The following is a 21866-nucleotide window of genomic DNA, read 5'->3' on the forward strand; positions in this document are numbered from 1 at the left end:
GAAAATCTTTCCTGCAGGTGAACCTAATTGCAGAGTTTTCAAAGCAAAAAGCGTGCAGCAGATTAGGCTTGGAGGCTTGGATGCTCCAGGGGGTCGTGGTGAGCCAAACTCTGTGCCTGTGGGGTGGAACCGAAGGCAGCTTGAAGAGTCGTGCCTGGTCAAGAAGACACCCATAGTAGAAGCTCTGCAGTCTGGGAAGGAGGCAGAGGAGCCTGCGAGTGTTGTCGCGCATTCTCAAGCCTTCAGGCAAGGCATGTGGGCAACTGTAACCAGTTGCTTTTCACTCGCAAAGGAGTGAAAACGAACAAAGCTGACAGGATTGTGTCAAAAAGCCGAGTGCAACAAAGGTAGCACTCTGGTATGGACAAATTCACAGTATAAGAGTTTAAACCTAATACGTTTTCAAACCGCTTTAACAATGTTAAAAGTGGTTGTGTGCATAGAAAAGTGACTGCAAATCAATTACCAAGCCTTGGTGAAGACCGACAACATTGTATCTTGTTACCCAAACATTTAACCTCTATAAAGGGGGCAAGAAAGACCGAACAAGCATTACCGTAAACCAACAGGTTTTGCCTGAAGACAAGAGACTGAAATACCTGTTACTTTGGGAACAATCATTACTACCAAAGGAAAGGGGGCTGATATCACATTGTTTAAGTTAAAGCTGGTATATGAATAACTGCAGTGTGGCAGACGCAGCTGCTGGTCAAAAACTTACATGGTCGAAGGTAATAGAGGTGGAATTGAATGATGCTTGGTTCGTGGCTGAACGTAAGACAATACTGTTTAAAGTCGCCCTAGGAGGAAGGTGGTGTTTAAAGGGAGGTCAAAGACATTGCTTGTACAGCAGAGCTGAAAGGGCATTTGTGAAGTTCTTCTCTTCATTATAACGCTGTACAGAAATGTTAAAAGCTGTTTGAAGTGGAAGAAGTTGTTGAGTTAAAACGCAGAAGAGTGTGTGGTACACACTTGAGGTTGTTATGTCTGGCAGGAGAGTGGACCAGACAGAAGAGGAGGTAGAAGACTGGGAGTGAATCACCCTGGTAAAAGTTGAAGCGGTTATATTTCATAGTGCCAGGAGAAAAGCAATGTGAGAGAAGCCTTATGTTTCATGGTGGCAGGAGAAAAACCCTGGACAAAGAACTTTGTTTCTTTTTTTAAACATTTTTTTTAATGGTATTTGACATAGTTGAAAAAGTGTTAGGCAGAATTGCATGAAGTACCCTCTGGGACCACCACACACAATTAGGACTACAGGTGAAAGCAAGACCAACCTTTGGTATAAATCTGTACTACACAGTTTGTTGGTAGCGAGCTGAGCAGCCAGGCTTATCTCAAGAATGAATGTGAGCAGTACAAGTAGTTGCACAGAGGACTTTAATCACAGTGGTTCAAGTAGACACTTCTACTCTAGGCTTCTTGGTAAAACACTTATTAATTTATTACAGAATAATTTAGAAAACATTTCACTAGAAGACAACTTAAAAGTAAGAGGAATAGATTACACATACTTTCTAGGCAGTGCAAATAGTTTCAGTTCACCAGAAGAGTTCAATTCAAGTCAATAGGCCAGGCCAAAGTCAATGGCCTAGTGTTCTGGATAGGAAAGAGCAGTTCTGGTATGAAACGGTAAAGTCTTTACAAAAGTTCTCAGAAGTAGTTTAGGCGAAAAAGAATAATTTGTGGGGTCACAAGCTGATTAGGCCTGCAAGTTGGGAAAGTTTCACGAACTTTCACAGCGCGAGTGGCATTCTCTCAATCGGTTTGGCCCAGTACCTTTTATATGAAGAAACAAATGTTGCTGAAGTCGTGGTTCCTGGCAGTTCCTGCCGATCTCGCTGTTCCTGAGCCTCAGTCATGTGGCCAAGAGGGAGGATGTAGGGGGACTCCAGCACTGCACGGGATCGTTGAAGAAAGCAAACAAAATGGAGTCACTTCAGTTCCAGTAACTTGTAGATTCAAGAACACAAACTGATGCACCTCTCTCTGGTTAATCCTAAACAGCCTTGAGAATGGTATCTAGGTGTCTTATGAGTTGATTGGTCCCACCAACTCAAAGGAAGAAGCCGTCCTTGAAGGAGCTTCTCTGTCGAATGGAGTTTGGCAATTCGGACCTGCAGCAGGGATTCACCGGGCAAACCAACAGTCCAGGAGTTGCAGCAGCCGTCCTCTTCCAGCTAGTTTTCGTTTCTTTCGTTCTAGTGGTCGCCTCTGCCTTCCAGTCCACGAGACTCGCCTTTTAAACGGGTTTCTCCCTTTCATTCCAGCCTAGCTGTCACTCACCCAGCAGGGTGGCTGCCCTTGCTGGTCAGTCAGCCAGCCAATCACGCCAGAGTGCATTTGAGTCTCCTAGGAGACTAAGCACGGGGAGTTTTGGGCACCTCACTTACTTCCTACCCACCCCAGACACTCGGACGCCAAGGCAGACTTCAGTCCTGAAGCCTGCCAAAGACACACAAACAAAGGAACCAAACCTCGTTTGGCACGCAGAGACAAACACTAGAAGGACCTTTCCAAAAAGAAATGGCAAAAAAAGAAGACCGGGATCTGTTTAAACAAAGGGGCTTAAGGTGCCATCTTGAAAAACATGGCTCCCGTGATTTTTAGCTATCGGTGTTCGCGATCGGGAAAAATCATGGTAGTTCACTGTAAAACCACTGCCACCAGCCTGTTCAGTAGGAAAGGGTAGCATTTGACTGCTACATGAGTGTTTAGACACAGGGGATACTATGTAACCCCTCCAGCCCTCTATGGAAGATAGTGTGTGCTGGGTCTAGGAATTTGGAAAAGGCTAGTAAAGTCAATTTCACTTTACATTCTCTGCGAAACAGTAGTTGATCCCAGAGAAGGTATTTAAACATTGGGGAAGTCTAAAAGACATCCCTGTGTCACTGTACTGAGGGTGCTGTGTAACACACATGAAAATATGATGCCTATGGCCTTATCTAAAACTCCATAATCAAAGAACACAAGTGAAAAACACACATCAAAATAAATTAAATGAGTGGGAAAAAAGGCTTACACTCTTTCCAGGAAGAAAAATCAAGTCCTAAAAACCAGCAAAGTTGCTGGGGGTCTCTAAGGTGAAGGGAAATAGCACATTTATGAGAATTGTCCCTAACAATTATCAACTTTTCAATACATCTTTGAATTATTATTACAGTTAATAAAAGCAATTCAGTACTTTGGTACAACAATTGGTGCATCAACATTTATATAAAAACGTTTTTAAAACATTTTGTACAATTTAGTGCATAGCAGCATTGGAGGGGACTCCTCAAGGTTATCAAAGTAAGTGGCAACAATCCAACCTGTTAACTTAATATTACTTCAAGGGTCCGCTTAACTCAGTCAATCCAACTTTAAAGACTCAAGATATTTCATGGCTGCCAAAGTGACTGTTATTCGATGTCCGCATAAAATCAGCAGCCACAAGGTTTCGAGTGTCAACATGCGATAGTCCTTAAATAGAGGATGCAAGAAGCGCTTTCTATTTGGCAACAGAGCTGAAAAGTGTACCAATAGATGTTTTCACGTTTCAATTGGAGAACCATCATTACAAAATCTGCAAGTCCTCTCCTTTCTGGACAGCTTATCTCTAATACCCCGACTTCTCTTGTTGGCCACAAATTTAGTCGAAAACAAAGAAATAAAGTTCTATATTTGGGCACAGGGAACCTGGTTAGGTACTTTTCAGGTTGATTAATAGGTTTTGCCTTACTGTCCAGTTCTCGCATGCTTATATTTTATACAAGTGTCCCAAGTTTGGCGCCAATCAAATAACCAGTTTTAATTTGGCCTGATTGGGCTTTGTTGCGAGTAAATCTAGCGAGATGTCAGCCTCCGCCATCAAGGTTCTAGATTTAGCTTTCCGAGAGGATGAGGACTGGTCAGCACCAGATTCTAGAAGCTTAGATATAGTAGATAGAAATGTATTTGGTTCCGTTGGTATAACACATTTCCTATAGAGACTGAGCATTTTCTAAATATACATTGCATTTAACGACCAGCTAATTTCATATCGTATAATCGCTATGGGTTGACTTGATGGAAGAGAGAGCACTCTTTTCCAAAACTGACCTTCTAGTCTGTTCCAGAATAGAGCAGATTCAAACACCTTGGTCTCAGCCCTGTAAGTTAACATGGGGACAACGTTTTGTTTATAGAAAACAATTTGAGGTTCATACATTAATTTCCCATACCTGTTCTGTATGATTCAGGGTTGGGACACCGCAGTCAGGATTTTTTAAAAAGAATTCAAGCCAATAGGGGAGATCACATAGGCTATTGTTTGTAATGCCCAAATAACGATATTCGGATGCTATGCTGAGGGGAGACCCATGCAGGTGCCACTTAAAGGATTGCTTAATTGAAGACCGTTTAGCTGGGAATATTCATATGTTGGTGGTCTTCAAATTTATAGCGACCTGATTTTGATCTGCTTAGGCTTCAAGTATAGATAACAATTTTGCAGCCCTTTCAGGGTTTTTGAAATCAGCACCAGATTGTCGGTGCATAGAAGCCATGGGATGACTCGTGCGCCCAGTTTTGAGGGATCTGAGATTACATGTTTGATTCTTACTTTTCTGATGTTTGTTAATCTGTTAGAATCACATGCTGTGCATAGGTCTGACATCCAGTGGTCACTGCGGAGTATTGCATTTTGTTTTTCGTAGTCGAAAAGGGGACGTCGACAAGGCGTGTCTGTATCACTATCCCTATAGTGACGTGCGTTGTACCCACAATCCCTCACGCGTCGAGGTCCCTCAGATTGTTTTTTTCCGCCCAGCTTCTGGTCAGAGGGGTCAACCCTCGAATAGAGAAGCTCTTCAGCCCTTCATCCTCTGACCCTTTGTACATCAGAGGACATTCTATTCCGGACTCCCTCGTAGTTACTAATACAAGAAAAAGAGCGGGGGTACCACTATCCACTAGTGAAGCACCACCTGACAAAGAGGGCAAGAAGCTCTATGCACTTGGAAAGAGAATCACGACCTCCGCCGCCTTCTCAACTAGGATTGCAAATAACAATTCCCTACTAGCTAGCTACGCGGATGCACAGTGGAGCAAGCTGCGCAGCGAAACAGAGGACGCACCAGAACCCCTGCGTTCACGCCTGTTAGCTACAATATCAGAGGGAACTCTTGTAAACCAGGGCATCGTAAAGAACTCCTTAGATGCCGCTGAGACGGCTGGCCGTTCCCTGGTTCAGGGAATACTTCTCAAACGCCATGTCTGGCTACGCAATTCAGGATTTAAGCCGGAAACCCAAGCCTCCCTGATAAATAAGCCCATAGAACAAACACATCGGTTTGGGAAAGCAGTTGATGAGGCCCTAGAACATGCGAAGAAAGAGTTTGATACCATCAAGACTCTTGACCAAATTTCTAGGCCTCCTAACAGACGCGGCTATGGCAATAGACGCTCCTTTCGTGGCCAACGCCAGCAGCAGAACCAACAGCAATTTTACTCTGCTACCAACTGGCCCTCTAACCAGGGTAACAACATCCAGTTCAGTCAAAGAGGCCAACGGCGTGGCAAAGGAAAAGGTCGCGGCTCCAGCCCCAAAGGTTCCACGCCCAATACCAACAAATGACCCGAAGATTCGGGTCCCCTCCCATGCATCACCGGTCGGGGGCCGGCTAACATCGTTCCTATCAGCATGGGAGGGAATATCGTCAGACCGCTGGGTATTATCCACCATAGCCCACGGATACTGCATCGAATTCAACGGTTCCCCGAAGTACAGACCCCCACAGAACCGACGCATAACACCGGAACACCTCACCATTCTTCTTCAAGAAGTAGAAGAGCTACTGAAAAAAGAAGCTATAGAGGCTGTCCCCCTATCTCAGGTAACAGAAGGTATTTATTCAGTGTACTTCCTAGTACCCAAAAAGGACTTAACCATGCGCCCTGTATTAGATCTGCGCCCAGCGAACAACTTTGTCAAACCCCAAAAGTTTCGTATGGTGACCTTGCAGGAAGTAATCCCACTGTTATCACAAGGGGATTACATGACAACGCTAGACATGAAAGATGCATACTTTCATATTTTAATGTTGCCAGCACACAGAAAATACCTCAGGTTCAAGATAGAGAACAAACACTACCAGTTCAGAGTACTACCCTTCGGGATAGCTTCTGCACCGAGGGTATTCACAAAAGTACTGGCAGTAGCAGCGGCCCACCTGCGCAGGTTATCCATCCCGGTATACCCTTACCTCGAAGACTGGCTCATAACAGGGGATTCTTACGAAACATGCTTCTCCAATACCCAAAAGACCGTAGACCTTTTGTACCAACTGGGCTTTTCCACCAACGAAAAGAAGTCCAGCTTAGACCCCAGCCAAGTCAAACAATTTTTAGGGGCTCTAATTCGAACAAAGGACGGCCTCGTCTTCCCCTCCAACGAGAGGGTCCAAAACATGCTGTTTCAGATCCCCCATTATGTGGCAGGTCGAGAGGTGACGGTACGCAAAGCAATGCGCTTGCTAGGGATGATGGCGTCATATATTTGGTACCTCACGCGCGCCTGCGCATGCGCCCAATGCAAGAGTGGCTCAACAGCCAGTGGTGTCAGGCCAGCGGACAATGGGACAATCTAGTGGTGGTCTCGCAGGCCTTGGTTCTCTCGCTGCGGTGGTGGACAAAAGAAAACCTGTTATTAGGGAAAACTTTTGCCACACCCGCAGTGGAAGCCACTCTAACCACAGACGCATCCCTCACAGGATGGGGGGCTCACCTATCCCATCAGACTGCTCACGGAGCGTGGACTCCGAGCTTAGCATCCAAGCATATAAACCTGCTGGAACTTCTCGCGGTGTTCAAAGCACTGAAAGCCTTTCAGGAACACCTACAAGGAAAGACAGTGATGGTCCTCACAGACAGCACCACAGCCATGTACTACCTCAACAAGCAAGGGGGCACTCACTCTCCAGGACTGTCCAAGCTGTCCCAGAATATATGGAAATGGGCTCTCAAACACAACATGTTCCTACTATCACAACATGTACCAGGGGAACTCAATCTGCTAGCAGACAAACTCAGCAGAGACTTCCCCCTGCCCGAAGAGTACGAATGGCAATTGCACGAAGACATCGTCTTAGACGTCTTCACGCAATGGGGATTCCCGGAAATAGACCTGTTCGCAACTATGGAAAACTCACAATGCCAAAGTTACGCCTCCAGGTACCCCCAGAACCAGTCCAAGGGGAACAGTCTGTCGATTCAATGGTCAGGGAAATTTGTTTACGCCTTTCCCCCAACTCCCCTTCTCAACAAGGTGGTGCACAAGATGCACCAGGAGCAGGTTACCATGATACTAGTGGCCCCAATTTGGGCCTGGCAGCCATGGTTCGCTCACTTGATGGAGATGTCCCTATCTCCCCCAGTGAAACTTCCCTGCCCGTACAACATGCTGTCACAGGACAAGGGCAGGACACTGCATCCATGCCCTCAGACCATGAACTTAGCAGCCTGGCTCCTGAGATCGTAGAATTTGGACATTTACAACTCCCGCAGAGATGTATGGACATCCTCAGGGAAGCCAGAAAACCTAATACTCGCCACTGCTATTCTAGCAAGTGGAAAAGATTTGTCATCTGGTGTAGAATTAAGAGCATCAACCCAGTTGACTGCTCTCCCACTAACATTGTTCTATACTTGACCCATTTATTGGATTCAGGTCTAGTGTTCAATTCCATTAAAGTCCACCTGGCGGCACTTTCTGCATACACCACTTCCCAACTTAAAGTGTCGTGGTGTAAGATACCAGTTATCAAGGCCTTCATGGAGGGGGTAAAGAGAATACACCCTCCGATAGCTAACCCAGCTCCCGGATGGGACTTAAATGTGGTACTTTCTAGACTCATGGGCCCTCCTTTCGAACCCATGCACAAGGCAACTCTTAAAGACCTCACTCTTAAGACTGCTTTCCTAATAGCTATCACCTCCATTAGGAGAGGAAGTGAACTACAGGCTCTGTCTGTACTAGACCCCTTCGTAACAGTTCACAAGGATAAGGTGGTTCTACGCACACACCCAAGGTTTGCACCAAAATTCATATCGAAATTTCATGTAAACCAGACAATAGAACTACCAACGTTCTTTCAAAACCCTTCCAGCTTGGGAGAAAAAAGTCTGCATACACTGGATGTACGCAGAGCTGTCATGTTCTACATGGAAAGAACCAGACCACTGAGAAAGACTAATCAGTTCTTTGTCTCTGTGGCAGCAGGAAGAGAAGGAGATGCAGTTTCAAAGTCCACTATATCTAGATGGATTGTTCAATGCATCACTCTCTGTTACACTCTTGCTAAGAGAGAACTACCCTTCAAGGCAAGAGCACATTCCACTCGAGGCACTGGGGCTTCCATAGCATTCATTGCAAATGTTCCCCTGAGTCCATCTGCAAAGCGGCTACCTGGAGTTCTGTGCACACCTTTACAAAACACTAATGTCTAGATGCACACTCTAGATCTGACTCCCAGGTGGGACAAGCAGTATTAAGACATCTTTTCTCTACTGTTCCTTCTCATAACCCACCGCCAACTCCGGGTACTGCTCGCTAGTCTATGCACAGCATGTGATTCTAAGCAGATTAACCAACATCAGAAGACAATGCATTACTTACCGTAAAAGCATTTCTGATGTTTGTATCTGCTTAGATTCACATGCGCCCACCCTTCCTCCCCGCTCGGATGGAAGGAACATAGACATCCTTTTCTATATTTCTCTCTTTTCTGTACTCACTCACGTCTGAAGGCTCCCTCAGGGCAGAAAAATACAAACAGAGGGACCTTGATGCGTGAGGGATTGTGTGTACAACGCACGTCACTATAGGGATAGTGTTACAGACACGCCTTGTCGACGTCCCCTTTTCGACTACGAAAAACAAAATGCAATACTCCGCAGTGACCACTGGATGTCGGACCTATGCACAGCATGTGAATCTAAGCAGATACAACCATCAGAAATGCTTTTACGGTAAGTAATGCATTGTCATATCGGCTATAAAGAAATTAAATAGAGCCGAAGGCCAGAATAGAGCCTTGTTTAAGCCACCTATGCGTGGTTATGGACTGGGTCAAAATCCCCTCCTGAGAGAGTCCAATTTGAATGGAAGCGCCTGAATAAAACTGCGAGACCAAGGCTGGAATGTGCACCGGACATGCTGCTTCTTCCATTTTAGCAAACAGCATTTCGCGCGGAACAGAATCAAATGCGGTTTTAAAATCGATAAAGGCCACATAAACCGGCTGATCCATCTGTTTACTGATTGACTAACGAGAGGGTCAGTAAATTTACTGAAGTTCCCAGTCCAGGTACAAAACCGGTCTGAAATTCGTCTGATAATGCTTTTAATTTCACCCAGTGATTGAAGTCTCTTAGTAGAAGGTGGGCAAAAATCTTGCTTGGAATATCTATAAGTGTCATGATCTCTGCTTCCAAAAGATCAGGACTTGCCCGACTCCCTTGGAAGCAGACCCATAACCCCGGTTCTGAGTGCCAGCCAGTCCCAATTGGGACCTTTTGGACCCTGTCCTGGCGCCAGTGGCACCAGGCTCATAAAGATGCCCAGTCCCAGCGCTGGAAGCGCCGGGCTCATAATGCTTGGGTGGACTTACCTGCAGCAGACCATGCTGCTTACTTACCTGCCAGTTGAACCCCTGATCCTCTTCTGTTTGGGACTACTTTTCCTGTTGGGTGGGGCAGGAGCCACTCCCTAGGTTCAGAACACTGGAACTCTTCTGGAAAGCAGGAACTCTTTTCTTAGGCGTGGCTGTGGAAGGAGACACCTAAGCACTACAGGAGGCTATTTAAACCACACCCGATGGATGAATCTTGCTTTGCGTTATTCTGCATTCTCTGCAGCAGAACGCTCATAATGTCTTCTGCTTCTGATCCTGGGCCTAAGGGAACAAAGGCTTACCATCCTGGAATCCAGTCTTCAGCAGCACCTGTAAAGACAAAGAAGGAACAGGTTAGCACTACGGTCTTCAGTGGCAGCGCATCTCTTACCTGGTCCATCGGCTGTCACCAACGCCTCGCGCTGCATTCCGGCATCTGAAAGACAAAGGCTTACCTACTCTTTGCATGCTCCGGAGGTCTTCGCACTGCATTCCGGCATCTGAAAGACAAAAGCTTACCAGCTCTTCGCACGCTCCGGAGGCCTTTGGCGCTGCATCCCGCATCTGAAAGACAAAAGAAGGTGCTTTTAAAGACATTGGGCAACTTTATTACTCACGTGCCATTACTCCTTCCCACGCCGAATCCAGTGGGTATTCCAGCACCCTTCAGCTTCTCTAAAGCTCCGAACTTGTACCTGCAAGATAAAAGGGACAGTTAGTGCGCATCGTGAAGCAGGCTACAAGCGCTTACTTATGTGCTTCCAGGCGCTTCTATTCCTCACGCGGGTTCGATCCTCAACTCTCATCAGCCCGCCATCCGCCATCGCCGGAACCCTGCAAAACAAGAGATATCATTACAAAAGACTTTTAAGACATTTGAAGTGCCCAGAACTTACCGTTCGTGCAGTTAACGACGGACAGCAGTCCTCTGAGGTCAAGAGGCCTGCACCCTTATCCAGTGAAGAAACTGGTTACGGCACCCTGCCCCGAGGCAGATGGAGAGCTCGGCGTTCACTTACCTAAGGTGAGGGTGTTAACCTTTGGGGTTGTACAGGAGAAGAGAAAGGGAAGAGGAGAGAGGCACCCAATAACCCCAGTTCATTAATCCCATATTTTCTATCTGCAGACATCTTACTCTTCGAGTCAGACATACAGTGCACAGAGGTCCAGCCCAAAGAGCCAACCGTGTGTTACACATCACCTTTGAAGATACAGCATTCACCCAGTCAAGACCGGCGCCTCTGCGGGAATCAGGTGAGCGTTACAATAAGTGCAATAGGCCGATAATGTTCGTGATTTTCATGATCGCCCTTCTTGTATATGGGAATGATGACAGACTTTTTCCAGGTTGATGGAATTTGTTTAGACTGTAGAACTTGCGTAAAGGATATGAAAAGTACTGATGTCCATGCCTCAGGGTGCTCTTTTAGCATGTAATTGGTGAGGCCATCGGGGGCTGGCACTCTGGATAGGCTTTTTATCTGAATTAGGATGTCTTGTTTATGAAATAAAATGGTATCCTGAGTGCTCCAAGATTAAGCAATGTCTGCTTTACGCATGGTCTGCGTTGTATAGAGATTCTTGAAATATTTACACCAGTCATCTTCATGTGTACTGCATTGATTTAATAGGGCAACTGGGCGTCTTGAAAAGCAGCATTCAGGATAGACCACGTTCGAGCACTGTTCTTGTTAGAGTAGCTAGCATTAATTAATTCCCCATCTTTCTATTCAATGTAGGTTCGATGGGTCTTAAACCAATTCTTCTAGCACATCTTCAAATTGCGACATTCGGCAAACTTGGTAAATGTAGACATTTGCGCTATTGTTCCAAGATCTCTTCCCAGCTCAGATTTTTTCTGTTTAATTTTGAAGTTGAATATATGTTTATGCTTGTAATAGGGTTTGTGCCCAACAGGAGCGCATTGTTTGAACACACTCGTTGCCATTATATATCAATCTTCAATGAGTTATATGTGACGAGGAGTAAATTGGACGTTTCCTTAAAGGTGCAGCTAGTTTGTCACCATCCTATTAGTCCATCTAAATCGGTTTCTTCTGCCTGTTAATGTCAGTTGGCCTGTATAGAAAGAACTTGAGGAGCTCGATGTGTGCCAATTCAACATGAAGTAAAGTAGACTGTGATTGCTTTGCACTTAATGTAATACAACAAAACTCTCGACATTCATAAATATATTCCTATGGATGAAGACATAATCGATAATGGAAGAGAGATTGGCTCTTTACCAGGTTGATTTATGGGGAAGATCTCCTTTTAGTGCACCATTTAACATGACACAATATCTGTCCGCCATCAGGGCAAGCCATTGATTTCCAGGGTAGGTGAAAGAAATGGTGGAGGCGGATAGACAGGAAGTGTTAAGTCATTGCCTATTATTGTCGAGAGTACTGTGCTGTCCTCTGCTATTAAGTTTAACTTCAGCTAAAAAATGATTTGTTGATGATCGCAGCATGGTTCCAATATAGGTTCAAAAGGGCCAGGTCATCTGCAAGGGTCCTAAGCCTGATCAACTTGATGAACCTATTTGGAGACGCCCAAGATTCCAAACTTAATCCAAAGGTTTTCTTAATGGCAACTAGCAAGTCAGCAGATGGTCGTTCCTGGATCACTTTGGCTGCTGTTGGCAAAACCAGCAAGTGGGTCTCCGAAAGCTGAGATTCTATGAGCCACGTCTCTTGAAGCATCACAATGTCCATTTCTACAAGAGGATTATTTTTAAGAATTAATAGATGCTTAAAACCCCTGGTGTTATTTGATGCCATCTTGAGAGTGATCAGTGTATTTCTGATGGGTTAATTACAGTTCAGATGCCCTCTAGGCAAGTAGGATTGAGGTAAAGAATTCATGTTTTGAAAATGTACATGCCGCCTTGCCTTGAAATCATTTCGGTCGCAAGTGATTGTTAGGGTAGATCTGTCAACAGTTGCTACTGTTGGCTGAGAATTGATCAGTGTGATTTTGTTTCTGGCGGTTTGCGGGAGGCTTTCCTGTTGGTCTAGAAGGAAGCCTAAGTCGAATAAGGTAGATCTAGCTTTCCACAAAGCATTTAGGATCAGCCCAGCTTGAATCCAAATTCACACCACTCCAAGATCGTCATCGTTGATAAATTTAACCCAGGTTATGTCAGAGGATTGAAGATCTTCCAGCACTGGACTATCCCCAAAGAGGTTGAGTACGCTAGTCCTTTTGAGGACGTACGTAACGTATGGGTCACCTCTGCATTGCAGTATTAGATTGAACTGACTGGTCATAGGGTGAGTTTGCTTACTAGCCGGTTCCATTTTGCCATGTGGTTGTGTGTTTACCTTGGACTCGGGTCTAGTGGTAACACCTCCTTGTATGATACTAACTTGAGGTATAGATCGTTGAGCTGATGTCATCGAGTGTATAGAACTCATTTGTGTTCATTTGTGTTTTTGTTTTAGGCTGCGTGGGCAAAGGTTTTGCAAGAACATTAGTTAACCTGAGAGTTTTCTCGATTTCAGATGCACTTTTCCTGGATCCAATATGAGAGTCTGGTCTTCCTCCTGATCAGTTGTACTATTTAGAAGTACAGCTTGGATAAGATCGTCCAGTGGCTCACCTCCAGATTGAGCAGATTCATCAGTATCGGAATCTGTAAGCCTCATGATCCCTGTTTTTCGACGAGTTGGCGGTGGGCGCTTCTTAGTGCGCTTTTTTGTTATTATTTTGTCAGAACTTGTCGTTTGTTTTGCTGGGGTCGTGAGCAGCTGGGCAAATCTCTTTGGCTTTTGTAGGTAGACTCTTTTTTTTTTTTTCTTTTCTTTGTCTTAATCATTTTCATTAATGTTGGTGTGGTTTTCTTTTTGGTAAATATGTCAAGTTAGTTTTGTTGTTTCTGAAACTGTGGGCGTCTCATGAGACAATACCAGTGAATTCATTGCTGACTTGTGCGACTAAGGGTTCCTCTCCGCAATGGAGGCCTGTGGGAGTCGCCGTGGCAATAGTGTTTGGGCAACGGGATCGGTCCTTGGAACAATTGAATCCTTGACTTCAACAATAGATGGTACAACCCCTACGTCTTGAGGATCCGTTGGAATAGATCCCTGAAAAGACAATGGCGAATAGTTTCTTGCTGTTTTGGTAAGGACCTGCGTGGAGTAGGGTTTACAAAGGACACTGATGGGCACAGAAACAACATTTCTGACACAGGATATAGTATGGGGGAGTGGGATAAGTTGAGAGCTGGCAGATTCATTAATCGTGCCTCGGCTTGCCCCAAGGGGGAGAGCGACCGTGAAACGTTGCACAAGGTTCCATTGGGAGAGCCCAAAATAGGTCCAGTATTTACATGGATCTGAGCAGAACAGACTTTTGTCAGTAACAGATCTTTGGTGAATAATGTGTCCTTATTAAGTGTGATGATCGTTGGGGGAAGTTCAGAAGTGTGTGAAGTGGAGCCAATGTTTTCGTGATGTAGTGTAGAGCACACTTGTAGCAATGGCATATCTTAGTGATTCAGAGGCTTTAATCGAAGAATATTTTGGTGGGGCTTTGCACGAAGTCTGGCTCTCTTGTGACCTACTAGAGACGGTGATTAGCGGCAAAGCGGAAACCATTTGGTAATCCGTTATTTTGACGCCGGCTGTCATGAAATCATTTCTCATTAGTCTCTGCCGAGTGGCAATTGTGCACAGGACTCCCTGTATGTGGAGGGGGAGTCGCACGCATAAACTCTGAGTTGACTTTCATGTCAGCGGTTGCGGTCTGTGCTCGCTTCCGAGTTTGCGGCTCAGTGACTGCTTTCCGCGAACTAACATTCGATGTACAAATCAATTTCTCCAGTGTTATATCATGAGGCATAGCTGACTTCAGGGTGTATAGGTGCAACATGTGAAATAAGTGGAGTTGTTTTAGACAAACTCCAAACTGAATAAACACAAAAGCATGTACATATAAATATTAATGTAAAAAAAATTAAGACCGAAGTACTGAGCTGCAGCCTGCTCTCCTGCCCAGCTGTGTAATTGCACTCACAGCTGCACTCGTTGATGCACACATGCAGATGTGCCCAACCTGCTCTTTTTATAGGAAGTTGGCAGGAAAAAGGCAGAGCCAGCCGAATCTGGGGCGAAAAAAGAAATGTTCCTTTCCTTTTAATAAGATACTGCTTCTTTGTCCACAATGTAATTGAAAGTCCAGTATATAACACTAAAGGGAAATTAAAAATGGCAAGTTTAAAATCGAGCTTCAGACGGAATTTGTAGGATTTCAAAAAGCACTTGCAGCAAGAAATGGATCCCTCCACCATACCGTTCAAATAGGTCCAGAACCTTCCAGGAGCAGCGGCCACTGTGTAACTGCACTCCGTGATGAGCGCGCGTAGATGTGTGCAGTCCGCTCTTTTTATAGGAAGTTGGTGGGAAAGGGGCAGAGTAAGCCGAATCTGAAAAAAAATTACAATTAAAAAATATATTGTTCTTTTCCTTTCCTTTAAATAAGATACTGCTTCTTTGCCCACAATGTAATTGAAAGTCCAGTATTTAACACGTTCAAATAAACATTCAGAAGCTTCCAGGAGCAGTGTCCACTGCATAACTGCACTCACAGCTGCACTCCTTGAGGAACTTTGTTTCATGATGCCAAGTGCTGTGAGACAAACCTTGTATTACATGGTGCCAAGGGAGAAGCACTGTGGTATTTTCTGAAGAAGCTGAAGTGTTTCATGGTGCCCAGGAGGAGGCACTGTGCTATTTTCTGAGTCATTAAGTTATACTTTTACTTGGCATTGCAAGGGAAACAGTATGGTTTTGGCTAAAGAACATCTTGAATTCTATCTCCTGGAGGAGAAGGATCTTCTCTGGGGTTGAACTGCAAAGTGCTAGACGTTTCCTTTGATCCAAATAACCTTTGCTAGGAACTTCATGGGAATGTGGTCTTAAGCTCATAAACGAGGTAATTGCTAGCAAGCCATTGTTGCACTGGATTAGGCTCTGGCGCAGACCAGAATTAACTAATTACAAAGACTGAATGAGCAGCCTATTATGCACCCCAGGCTCTAGCTCATTGGCATGACCCCGGTTTGTGTGTAAAGGGCATCAGAATCTGGGCATGGGGCCTGTCTGAGACAACTGTGAGCATAAAGGCCCGATTTAAATCAAAGCGCCACAAAGCCACCATAAGACAAATGTGCTTGCGTTGCGCTAAAGACCGGTGCCCTTTACATGATGACGAAAACAGCTGAGTGTTTTGAATTATATTTAGACTGTGTTGCACCTGCCTATGCCAGGAGTTTATATATATAACTTTATACCAACACCCTCAAATAGCTGTTTATACGGCTTGGTGGTCAGTCCTAGCCGAGATGAGTTACAAAGTGTGCGGCAGCTCTGAAGAGTCAGTAAAACACTTTGTGTTATTCTGACCAGGCTACTTGAGTTTGAGAAAGCGTTATGTACTGACATTATTCCATTTGAAAGATATGAGAACTAAAGATTCAGCCATAGAGTTCTGTAAGAATCCACTAGATTTGAACATAGCCTGTTACATAGCAAAATGTGTACATAGGGCCTGGTTATATAGGCCAAAACATGATGGAAATGTCTGTGTGTTAGATTAATTGTAATTTTAGCCTGTGAAAGAATGTATGTGCGGTGGAGCTAGTTTTTTACTCTGTAGTTTTTAACTTTTTTCGTATTATGAAATGATGATCGTCTGTAAGTTTTTGAACATGTGATTTTTAATTGCTTTGATGGTCAATGCCAAATAAAGCTATGCATTGGAACTATATTTCACCTTTTGGATATCCTTAACACTTTGGGTTGAACCTGACTTTGACTTTAAAACCTGGGGAAGGGGAATTCATCCAGGTTTAAGAACAACATTTTCTAAGGTGTTACACATACAAGTTGCCATATCCCTTTGGTTGTTATTGTATAAGTGTGAGGGCCAGAAATGTTATGTTCGGGTGTTTTTCCTTAATTGGTTTAGGCAGGGAAACCCTGTTGGAGAACGGCAAGATGGGGGCTCGATATTGACTTTTGTTTAATAAAAGGGACTTGTTGGAAGAACCCTGTGCCTGCCTCACAATTCTGACCCCTCACACTGCCCACCACGATTCTCTCACGGTCACACCACCACCAATTCTCGAGCCCCATTGGGCTTGTCCTTTCTAAGGCTCTCCGTTACGCTGGCTTCTCAACATTCTCTCTGCTGCTTTGCAGCAGGTTTGGATTTTGCAGGCTCTGTGGCCTCTTCCCACATTCACTTTACCAGGGGGCCTCCCCTGCTTGGGGACACCTTCATCTCTCGCTTCTTGTCTTCCTTTTTGTCTCCTACTTGACAAGTGTTCCTCTTTCAATCCACTCATCTCAGCGGATTGGTCAAGTTTTCTTGGAGACCGTTTCTTTCTTTGGAATAATAGCATAGGTTATCTTCTTCTTCAGGCTAGTCCTGATAGTTGACAGGGTTTGACAGACCCTTATTTGCCATCCTGTTTACTGGTGAAGGGAGTTCCTCAAAAGAACGTGAGTCATTGTCCTCTGGTGAGGTACTACTTGCCTCTACCCTTGGGGAGGTTGTTGCGGAGCAGGTTCACCTCCCTAACCTCAGAGGGGGACGGGGGATCCCCCTTTGAGAAAAGGGACAAATTCCCTTGATTCATCACAGAAGGAGGGCCAAATTAGAGCCATGCTGGGTTGCCCTGCTTGTGTTGCACGAATTGCTTAAAACTATTCAGTTCTATCGCAGTTAAAGCACGCACAATCCATTCAAATGCATGTGTACCATTCTTTGTGTTCCATGGACAGCATGTTTGGTTCAAATGCTCAAAGGTCCAGTAAATACAAATAAACTATCATTTCAGCCTGCATGTTTCCTGATGGATCCAAGTACCATCTCATAATGGATCACTCCAGTCTGCTTTTGTCCTGACCAACTTTGATACAGCCGGTATTGTACCATCAACTCTTCTTTGTTTCCCCAATTACAGAACAACCCTGGTACATCCCATAATGTCCTGCAAAATTTGCATTCCTTCTTACCAACCCTGGTGCCCTTAAACGGCTTGCTTTTGCCCAGAGCTAAGAAAGAAATAAGGTTTTCAGCCACACACTTGGTGAGGATTCCAAGTTGACACTGCACACACATTGTCAAATTCTGGAGTGCTGCACTTTGCCTTTGTTGAGGCTGGTATACATAGACAAGCATACATTACATCTAATATTTTAAAGTGGCGGCTGAGTGATTGCTCCAGCCATATTTGCAGATGGGATGTAGGTTTTCAGAGACCGAAAATAGAATGGGAATTGGGAGAATTGATGAAGCAGTTTAACACGGGAGAGGAGTGACGAGGATGAGGAGTGGGAGATTTGATGATAGTGGAGAAGTCTGGAATTATGAAGCTACTAGAAGTCTAAATTCCCCTCTTTCTCTTCTCATTGTTTTTGTCGGCAGTCATTCCTGCCCTCCTATCAATTTTTGTCCCACTGGTGTGTTCTCCATCCTGCTTGCCTGGTCTCTCCCTTACCTCATTTTCTTACTACTTCTCTTCACTATTCCCTCCCATTTACTCATCAGCCATTTTCTTCTTCCCACTCTAGATATTGCCCTCTTGTCGTCTTTTTTCTTCCCTCAAACATCCTCAATCTGTCATGGTTACCTCCCTCATTTCCTTCCTGAATTTGTTCCTTCTCTCTTCTTTTTCCATTGCTTCATGTTCCCCTTTTTCTATTCATTGCCTCTCCTTCTTTTCATATTGTTCCTTTTCACACACTGCCAGTCTCATTCTGTGCTCCCCTTCCCCCCCCACTCGCCTGTCCTTTTTCTCTTGTGCCCACTTTCACCTTATTTCACTTGTTCTCTAACTTATTTCTATCCACCATTTAGATCCGCAATGAGTTGGAGCGACGTATGAACTGTAACCTCAAGGAGTACAAAGAATTCATTGATAATGAGATGCTGCTGATACTGGCCCAAATGGACCGTCCATCGCGGATCTTTGATTATCTCTACCTGGTATGGACTGCATAGCATTGTGGGAAGGCTAATGGATGCATCACTCCTTGCAGGTTGCTCTGATTGTAGAAAGGTCATGTCTGCAATTGTTAATTTATTTCCGCCTTAAATATCCTAAGCGCTGTCCACTTTTCAAGAGTGAAATGCATGAGAATTTCTAGTGCTTCTGTGATGGTGTACCCTGCCAGAACTTCCCTAAGAGAGAGGAGCAGTCACTGGACAGCAGAATACACTTGTATGGCTGAGCACCTTGCATTGATGGGGCAGGGAGAGTGAAACTGGTCTGAACTAAATGGGAATCTAAAAAAGGGGCCTATTGAGAAGGTAGGATGACCACATCCTGTTTGATCACGATGGTCTGTGCTGATTGGGGGACGAATCTGTCTTTTCAGCCATTCTAAGAGACTAACGGACAGATGTTTGTGATGACCTTTCTACCAGCTTCATAACTGTTATTTTTATCTGGCTGGTTCTTCCTCTCTCTGTTTGAATCGACGTTCCGTTCTCAGTTTCTATTTTCTTATTTTTTTGCTGAGGGTAAAACATACTTTTTTAATGTGTATAGGGTACAGCAAAGCACACATGGATGACAGATTATAGACATCACATTTTTGTTAACAATTTGTATTTGGGTTTAAATTAATACAACATGGAATTGTGGTAGTATCAAGAAGTAGACCCCAGTCTAGCATTAATGCACACAAGGATTTATTTGGCTTCAGCATTCAGAGGCCCATGTCATAGGACATATGTCTACCTAAACCACATAGTCAATATATCACATACATACATTTGGTACCTTTCAGTGGTGGTATATAAGGAACACTATGGATATCCGGTCACATGTCTACCTTCAGAATGGCAGAACCTCAAGACTAAGCCAATGCAAAGGTATTGTACTCTTGACCAGGAGGGAAGTGCATAACCGTAGACTGGTTTACTGATTAAAGTTTTAAATACCTGCAGAACACGTAAGCGGAGGGGGCGGTCAGCTGCAGCACACATTTCACAAGCTTTGTCAGTGCTTCACACCCATCGGATCATAGGTTTTGCACTCTTGGAAATGGCATACCATGTATGAGAACAAACCCTCTACTGTTGAGCATCTAGTACATGTATTTCATTTCAAGGAGTGAATAAGAAGCAACTTAACATGGAGGTGCTCTGTAAAAATGCGTTGAATAAGTGGCTACCCTGAGTGGACACATTTCTCAGAGGTACGGCTTGTCCTCTTGTCATCCGGCATCTTGGGGTAAAATATCACATTTCCAGTCCCCCAGGGACTTTCTTTTGCGTCCTCTATATATTGTGTGCCACAGTGTTCTCTTTATCTTCGAGTTCAGAACTCAACTGGAATACTAGAATGTTATGGGGTAACTACAGTTTTTCAATACGACATTAACTTTAATCAAGAGAGACCTCTTTCAAGCTCAGAGGGTCAAGCATTTTAAAGATACAGCATTTGAAAAGATGTTCTACCAAGTGCCAACTGCTAGATTGGTTAGTCCAAATCTACAAATTGGTTACGTAGACCATGTCTAGTTTTCAGTGTTCAGCACCATACCTTGAGCATGGAACCAGCCAGGGGGAGACCCAGAATGTAAAGAATAGGGGTCTGGAGATGGAGTAGGAGGGAAAATTCAGAGCCTGAGGCTGTAGATGGGCTTTGTGGAATAATGTAGGCTTGTCTGGTGTGCTGTAGAAGCTGACCCGGGAGCCCTTTGCAGAACAGAGCAGGTTTGTTTGTGTGGGGAAAGCACTGCTCCTGCAGTTCTTGATGTGGCATAAAAACGCGTTGTAAAGAGGATTCACTGTGAGAAATGCCGTTGACATTGCAATGATTTGTAGTCATTTTTAGACAGTCTGGTACATTTTGGTAGGAATCTGTTTAAACTCTGGTTAGAATTTCTTTTAATCATTCTATGGGTTCATACGAGAGAGAAGGATCACCATTTAAAATATAGTGTGGTTGGCCTTATGCTGGGCTCCTATTTTCTGGTATTTGCATTCAGGTCCAGTTTTGTCACATGTGTTGCTTAATTAAACCATAAAAATTGAAATTTGGTTTCCTGTTTAATTCTTTCGTTCTCTTATCTCCCTGCTTCTTATTCTTTGTTTTTCTATTTCTTTTTCTTTTGTTGTTTATTTTCTCTTTCTCTGCCTTTCTCCCTCTTCCTCTCTCTGCTTAGGGCTCAGAGTGGAATGCTTCAAACCTGGAAGAACTTCAGAGGAATGGGTAAGTTGTCAGTCGCTGCTTCCCTCTTCTGTACCCCACACTTATAACCACGTCTCCTAAAACGCTTCTCAATTCTATTAAGAAGCTCTGTAAATATTTCACTTCCCTCTTTTTTTTTTTTAAGTCTGTGGTTCTCAACAGTAAGGAAAGAACATTTGTCAAGAATAAGGACTAGCATGATCTAGGTACATTCTTTATTTCAAGTTGTGACTTTGATGCTACCATACCCATATACCTTTTAGATTTCACGACATATGCCAAAGAAGCCCTGATGATATTCTAAGTACTGTTTTTGTCCAAATCTAGTTCTCTTCCATGCAAGACAAAAACTGTACTGCTTCAAGCAGCATGTAGTCTGAGTGCTTTTTGTTTGAAAGGAAAGGTTGAATGTATATGCAGTGATGGCTGTTACAGCCCCCTCCCTGTCCTGACTCCAAACTAAATTTCCCTTGAATGACTATTGTTTCCAAGGCTAGGCAATGCTATGTAATTCAGTGTATGTTGGATTGCACCCTTTTTAGTGATCAGGTTAACAATATGATTGTGCTTTCTCTGATCTGGCCGTAATTTGGAGTGTGGTGGTCTCATTTTCACTTTTTGAGGGCACTAATCTTAATCTTGTATTACAGCACCTGAATTTAAGGATGGACACAACAATTGGTTACGTTTAGTTAAAAATAGGGTTTTGCCCTGCCTCTGTGATTTGGACAGATCCCAAAAGACCACTGCTTTGGAGGTGGTAGTAGGTAGCTTCTGCGATTGCTGGATGACGCTCTGCAGATGTAGCTGAGGCAGAAATCCATGCTGAGTGGGTCTCCTGGTATATCCATGGGGGCATTGCAGAATAGAGTATGTAGTGCTGGACAGGCGATGCAGAATGAATGGAGAAACAGCGTTTAATAGCTTATAGGAAGTTGCAGCACTAGTTCCAAAAGCCACATAGTCTTGCAGAGAAACTGGTGTTTCAGGACACCAAGGAACATTATCTTGGCTTTAGA

At 44.2% G+C, this 21866-nt stretch overlaps 1 protein-coding gene across 1 annotated transcript in view; it reads left to right on the plus strand.

Annotated features, from left to right (window-relative positions):
* Positions 1-21866, plus strand: part of SSH3 (slingshot protein phosphatase 3) — a 496888-nt gene that overhangs the window by 296489 nt on the left and 178533 nt on the right. The window contains exons 9-10 of the mRNA XM_069628949.1: positions 18504-18632; positions 20822-20868. Coding sequence (XP_069485050.1) covers positions 18504-18632; positions 20822-20868 — 176 coding nt within the window. The remainder of the gene's footprint in view (positions 1-18503; positions 18633-20821; positions 20869-21866) is intronic.

The sequence above is a fragment of the Ambystoma mexicanum genome, chromosome 12, assembly GCF_040938575.1.
Source record: "Ambystoma mexicanum isolate Mex_15411 chromosome 12, UKY_AmexF1_1, whole genome shotgun sequence".
Classification (NCBI taxonomy): Eukaryota; Metazoa; Chordata; class Amphibia; order Caudata; family Ambystomatidae; genus Ambystoma; species Ambystoma mexicanum.